General features: G+C 37.9%; 1 protein-coding gene across 3 annotated transcripts in view; it reads right to left on the reverse strand.

The window, feature by feature from the left end:
• POT1 (protection of telomeres 1) overlaps positions 1–1,902 on the reverse strand; it is an 82,844-nt gene extending 80,942 nt beyond the window's left edge. Inside the window, exons 1-2 of one of the 3 annotated variants that reach the window (XM_043589395.1) lie at positions 1,585–1,902; positions 599–783 (exon numbers count right to left, since the gene is read on the reverse strand). In XM_043589395.1, coding sequence (XP_043445330.1) covers positions 599–721 — 123 coding nt within the window. In that variant the 5' untranslated portion in view covers positions 722–783; positions 1,585–1,902. Of the gene's footprint in view, positions 1–598; positions 784–1,280 lie in introns of all 3 variants that reach the window. The other 2 variants (XM_043589397.1, XM_043589396.1) reach the window with 2 other exon arrangements.
• Positions 1,903–7,276: the final 5,374 nt, after the last annotated feature.

Below are 7,276 nucleotides of genomic sequence, written 5' to 3' on the forward strand. Positions count from 1 at the left end.
AACTAGATTATGGCAACTACCTCTTAACTAATTATCCTTCCTCTAATCTTGCCCTCTCTGATATATTCTTCACCCAGAAGGCAGAATAATTTAAACTCAACATGAATCATGTCCCTGTCCTGCTTAAAATCTATTAAGGGTCTCCCATAGTTTTTAGGGTAACATCTAAATTCTTCATAATGCACATTAGGACTATTAGACCCAAAATAAAAGGTATAGACTCAGTCACCCTTTAAGTTCCAGCTCTAGTTTCCAGACCTAACTTGTCAGAACCAAAAGCTCCCTCCTAAATGTTCACATACCATAGTTCTAATACCAACTTATTATAATTAGAGATTAGGTTACCTGTCCAAACCCACAAAAATTCAGTCCCCTTTAGTTCAAGGACCATATTCACTCATCTCTGTACCCTCAAAATTTATTCCAGTGTATCACAAAACAATTCAATAAATGTTTGCTAAGTAAGAATAACAGCATCAAAATAGTCACGTGATGACACACACAAAACCATTTCTAAAACAACTATTATAAGCCCAACATAAAAATCAGCATTCCCTTTTTGAAGACAAAAAGCATTCTGAGTTATGAAAATTCTTACCTGGATGTATTTCTTGCTATAATCACAACCTGGCTGTAGAGATCTGAAATCTACTTTGTTTAATTCACTTAGCAGCTCAACTTCAGGGACTCCATTCACTTCTTTTATTAATTCAAGGGGCATATCAGATCTGCTTCAAAATGCTGTCCAGAGCAAATTCAACTAGGGAATTTGACAGCTTGCGGCTGAAAACAAAGACCAACGTTTTACCCAAAAAGCAGTCAAAAATTGCTTTAAGCTTCTTTGACTTAGTTTCGCTTTTCCTTTCCTCTAAGTTAGTAATCACTGTTGGCGGTGGGGTGGATTAGTCTATAATTTTATTACAAAGATCAATACACCCATTCCCCTAGGACACTGAGACTCCAGCCTTTTCTATTTAGTTTTCTATTTAAAGACTTACCTCTAAAAGCCAGTTTTAGGATCTGCGAAAACCACACTAACAATGTCTCCTACCAAAATTGTGCTTTAAAATGTACAAACTATTGGGAAAGGGAGGGGAATTGAATTTTTGTTTTTTAATCCCCTTGGCCATGGTAATATTGTGTAGGCAAACTGGGCACCAAAAGCTTATTACTCCAAAACATACCGGTTGCCTCCTCTCTCCAGCCCCTATACATAATCGAAAAGAACTACTGAACTGATATTAAATTGTGCTTCCTAGGTTCAATCTTATTTGTCATACCTCTTGACTGGGACATCCACCAGTGTCAATATTAATTTTAATGTGTGCGCACCAACGTTCCCCAAGCCAGTTGAGTTCCGTGAGGGCGGGGACTTGGATGAACTCAAGTCAGCTGCTCACAAAATGCCAAGCAAGTTACTAACCACAGCAGGCTCACGCTATAGATAAGTATGAAGGGTCTTTCTGCAATAACTACACCACCTTTTGATCTAAACTAAATCAGCCTCTTTGGGATACCCGTTCACAACCCGAACCACCCTCCACTCAGACGACCAGCTGCAAACCGACTTAGAATTTCACTCACCCACTCTAGAGAAAAACAAGGAAGTTTAGAAGGGCGCGCGCGTGACGCCACACGCACGCCGACGGCCCAGGTCTCACGCATGCGTACACGGTCTGCAGGGCTACGCTTACTGCTCCTACGCCCGCGGAGGACAAACTGCATGATGGTTCCCAGGCATAAAGTGTCCTGGAAGTTTCACGGGATAAGTAGACGGCGCCGCGCCCGGGGTGGCGTGGGGGGCTGGCACAGTATCTTTTCGGAATTGTCCGGTTCCCTTTTAGCTCCGCCTGGGGTCGGGCTGTAGGCGCCGGCCAGGGAAGCGGGGGCGGTCCGCAGCGCGATTCATAAATCCCGCAACCAATAAAAAGTCTTCCCCAAACCCGGGCGGGATTTGAAATTAGAAGCTCCTGTGGGCAGAGCACTTCCTTTAACTGCAGGTTTTCTACCTCAGAAGCAATTAACCAAAGGCAGGTTTTGCAAAGAAATAATTCCATCAGTGAGTAATGCTATTTTTAGATAGATCGGATTAACTTCTTCATTGATCTATAGGGCTATGGTTTGGGAGTATAATTAAGACGTATTATTAAATGTGATTTCTTTGCTAATTTCTGATTTGTATTTCCCGATCATTTGATGAAAGTGAAACCACCTCAGTGCAAAGACCTGATGTAATAATTACATAAATATTTCCAAGGCTAATTTGGACTAAAATATATGCTGCAGATACTTATTTGCAGGAGGAAATAGCTGCTTAAAGTAACTATTTTCTTAGGAGGAAGCATTCCGTTAGCGCACCTTCCCCTTACACCCCTGTATTCACATATCATGCATAACTCCCGCGGTGACGGGAGTCTGAACTCGCAAGCTGAGCTGTCCATTTGTAGAAAACTAGACTAAGTGAGGCTTAGATCCTCTCCTTGTTCGTACCCTAGCCTCACCCAGCTTGGAAATACTGTTTTTTCTCCCTAAGTGAAGGCCTCCACCTTGGCTCTGGATTCTGGCCGCTTTTGTTTCACCTCCTACCATCAGTTATGTATCTTCTCTCAACATATTTTCAACGTCTTATTCTTTCCCATTGGCATTTAAACATAAGCTTTTTACCGGCAGGGAGAATTGTTTACTATTATATGCTTAGAGCCTATTCAGTATTTCGCACACTGTAGGGGCTGAATATTTGTTGAATGAACAAATGCTCAGAAAAAAGTGTTCTCTTTCCTCACCTCTGGCTTCCTCCTCTCCATCTTGGCCCTACCTCCACACCCATTACACTGAATCTGCCTTTGCCAAGTTCACTGAAGACCTCCTTGTTGCTAAGCCAAAGGGCACTCTTTACATGCTTTAGTCTTTCTTATCTTTCTAAACATTTTCATTTTGTTGACATGTTTAGTTTACCTCATCCTATATCAACTGAATCTTTTAAAGTTTTTCTCTCTTCCTCCAGTTAGCCTATAAATGTTCATATTCTGCCCTGATGACGATATCTATAACTGGTTTTTTGGTTGTGATTGCTCTCTCTTTCTCTAGGACCTAAACACTTCATACACATCCAAGTAACTTCCAGTCTTGTTTCTTCTTTACTGTCTCCCAGTTAGTGGTAGAGCCGGGGTACATATGACTCCAGAGAGAGCCTATACGGCTTTCCCTCACATTAGCAATTAGTTTATTCTACAAGTGAAGAAAATTGAACATTAAATGGATATACAATACAACTTAAGATAATGAGAGAAACACAAGAGTGGACCAACTAGATAAGGCACTGAGATCAAATGTTAAAGCAATCCATTATGCTAAGCAAAATAAGTCAGAGAGACAAATATCATGTGATTTTACTCATATGTGGAATTTTATTCCGAGTAATATTCCCTTGTGTGTATATATATATATACACACACCACATCTTTATCCATTCATCAGTTGATGGACATTTGCGTTCTTTCCATACTTTGGCTATTGTCAATAGTGCTGCTATAAACATTGGGGTGCATGTGCCCCTTCAAATCAGCACTCCTGTATTCTTTGGATAAATACCTAGAAGTGTAATTGCTGAGTCATAGGGTAGTTCTATTTTTAATTTTTTGAAAACCTCCATACTGTTTTCCAGAGTGGCTGCACCAGTTTGTATCCCCACCAACAGTGCAGAATGGTTCCCCTCTCTCCGTATCCTCACCAACATCTGTTGTTGCCTGAGTTGTTCATGTTAGCCATTCTGCCAGGTGTGAGGTGGTACCTCATTGTGGTTTTGATTTGTATTTCCCTGATGATGAGTGATGTTGAGCAGCTTTTCATGTGCCTATTAATCATCTGGATGTCTTCTTTGGCAAAATATCTGTTCTTGTCTTTTGCCTATTTCCTCACTGTATTATTTGTTTTTTGGGTGTTGAGTTTGATAAGTTCTTCATAGATTTTTTTTATACTAACCCTTTATCCCATATGTCATTTGCAAATATCTTCTCCCATTCTGTCAGTTGACTTTTAGTTTTGTGGATTATAAGAGTTTTTATGAGGGAAAGAAAGGGAGCCAATTACATGAGTTGAAGAGGGAAAAAAAGTTATCAGTGGGTGTTAACAAGTAATTCTAGATTTTACATTGGCTACTAATTGTGTCTTCAGAAAGTTCAAACAATCAGTTGGTAATCAGGATGTCCGTTCTCAAGCAATTGCTTAGAACAATTTCTGTTTTGTTCAGTGCAAAAGTCATGGCCCAGTTCAAACAAAGACAGCATAAGCACTTTCTCTGCTGTGGCCACTCGAGCTCTATTTCAAAATGGCTGCGGTCATGTCAAGTTTTCAAACTACAATGTGAAATGTTTAATTTTTAAAAAGTTAAAATGAGATTCTCACAAATAAATAATAAGCATTAAAAGTGGGTGGGTATTTTTATTAATAAAAGCATAAATATAAAGATACGGTGCTGTTTATAAGTAATTGAGCAGAGATTAAAGGAATTAATCTGCAAATATCTGGTACTTCTGTAACTGAGTCCAAGCTCCTTCTTTCACCACACAATAAGCCAATAAGTCAAGAGGCAAGATGTTGGGGTAAGGAAAGCAACTTTATCTGGAAAGCCAGCAAACTGAGGAGATGGTGGAGTATTGTCCCAAACTATAATCTCCCCTGGCATGAAATTCCAGCATCTTTGATGTTAGCAAAAGAGGAAAGTAGGAGGAAGTTCAAGTCAAAAGGTGACTGACATCTGTAGACATCCAAGTAAAGGTTGTGTAACTTCTTTGTCCTTGGTCAGTTGATCTTTGCATACAGAAATCTGGTCATGCCATTTCTGTAAATCTTAAACATAGCATAATCACTTCTGTATGTATTTCCTTATCTCCTTGGATGAGGTAGATTTGGGGTAAAAAGCAGTTTTTACAGATCTTAGCTGTAACATGCCTATGTGCAGAGTTAAGCAGAAGTTTCTAAGCCATAGGTCACAGCAGCAAAAGAAATAGAAGCGATTTGGAGTCAGACATGCTAAGTGTCTCCCTGATATACTTCTTCCCTCTTTAGCATTTTCAAAATGCTCTTTACTATTTACTTTGTAACCTGAGACTTGGAATTACATGTTCTAATCACCCAACACTTTATATTTATTTTCTTTGCAATAATTGCTGCATCATTAACCTATTCCCATTGTGATTTACTATCTCTCTGCAAGCCATTGTTGTCATGTTGCATCCCTACAACATGACAATATCATTTGCTACTGTTTTCTGAGATTTCCTAGAAGATTTCCTAGCTAGTCTACATCAGTTGGAGTTCATTTCCTGGTGACCTAATGGTGTTTTTGTCCAATCCTATTGAACATTTAGATCAATGTATAAAATCCTATTTGAAGTATCAGCTTTTTATATTGTTCTATGTTTGAAACAAGATAATTCAAACAAATTTATAGCAAATTTAGGTATGAGTTATAAGTTTAATCTATAATTAAATGAAGTCTGTAATCAGGGTGTATTAAGAAGATAAAGATTTTTTAAAATCATATTGAGTACCATAAACTGAGAAAAACATCAGTGTCTGTTGAAGAGATCACCCCAAAACTTATGTATTTTAGCGCCAAAGTTTTGAAATTTTACATGCATAACTTCCATTTTCCTTCAAATCAAATTTGGCAAAAACCCCTGTCTGAGAGGAATGCTAAGGGTCAAGCCATATAATAAGGGAAAAGTGAATTAGTGAAAACAGAAAATAAATGACTAAACACCAAGGTAGCATAATATGGAATCCGAGTGTGTAAATCAAGGCCCAGACTGAGCAAGAAGGCCAAAATTTTCACATGAAGAGGAAGGGGTCATTCTCCTGTTTTGGACCATGCCATGTGGCACTTAGTGGCTCACAGTGTATAAGAAGTTTGAGGTAGGCTGATTCAACAAAGATAGCCTTCTGTTGAGTTACACCGATGATACATGTAGAGATGAAAAAAAACCTGCATTCACAAACATTAACATGAGTATTAATTCAGAAAAAGATTCTCTGACAAGCTGGCTTATAGAAAAAAATGAGACTCACAGGTGTCTATGTGTGAGAAGAACCATGTTGCCTAAGAATATGGTTGATTCTTCAGGTTTCTCTGTGGAGGTAGGGAAGAGAGAAATTGAGGAGGAACCATAAGAAAACTAGAAGGTGTATACCCTCTGATGCTTGTCTTGTCCTCCATTCACCCATTCTGAAAAGAAAAAATAATCTTTACTGAAGGTATTCAGCTCATAGTAAGGAAATGAAGAACTTGGTTTATGTTCTGATTGATCCAGTTATAATTGAGGCAAAACACAAAAGGCAGATGAAGAAAAATAAGAGGAAAAGACCTGCTGGAAATTAACAGACATGTAGGATAGATTAGAGGATCTTTCAACTTCTTAACACTGTAAAAGTAAAGGTTTATGTCTAGCGTTTGGAGTACCTCTTTTCTACATGCCCTATATTTTATACCATGAGGGTGTGTCCCGAAAAATCATACAATAACACTCACATTTAGAACCTTATTTCTAGGCAATCTTAGGATAAATAATTGCATTGATGTTTGTTTTGGAAAGTCAATGGTCTAGAAGTTGAAGAGCACCATAGCAGGTAGCTATTTGTTAGCCTGATATTTTTCTCTTTTTTCTCTTCTTTTTTGGGTGACCCAATATAGGCACTTTTAAAACCCTTTATAACGAAAGGTTGTAAGTAATGGAAAATTGATTAGGAAGTTGCATATTTTTTAAACTCATCACAGTTATTTGGAATAATTGAGAACCATTTGCTTTAGGTTCAAAATGCATTTTTAACACATAAAGACATTTTGTAACTCTGTCAGATCTTCTATTAGTTTAAATAGAATCTGCATTTATTCATTATATTCACACCTTTTTTCAGGAAATGGAAAAGTTAACATCACAGAGTTCCCTTGATGAGCATTGAGGGTATTTTATTCATTTTTCACTTGTGTACAATAATAGTGAGACTTTTTTATGGCTAAGTGACAGGGTATCTTTTCTTCCCACAACTTGCCCATCAAAGATTATATGTTGTTAGGATGATAAAGTTGTAGCTACTGTATTAATTAGAGGATAAAATATCATTTGTGTTGGCCCTACTTTTATCTAGTTCTCAATAGTAAAAAATTAGTCCAAGACATCTTTCCTATAATTAGAGCAGAATAGAAATGATTACTATATAATCACATTTGAAAAACTTCTGTTTAATTAGGGTACATTCAACCCAGAGTGCAGTGTCA

The sequence above is a fragment of the Prionailurus bengalensis genome, chromosome A2 (assembly GCF_016509475.1).
Source record: "Prionailurus bengalensis isolate Pbe53 chromosome A2, Fcat_Pben_1.1_paternal_pri, whole genome shotgun sequence".
Lineage (NCBI taxonomy): Eukaryota > Metazoa > Chordata > Mammalia > Carnivora > Felidae > Prionailurus > Prionailurus bengalensis.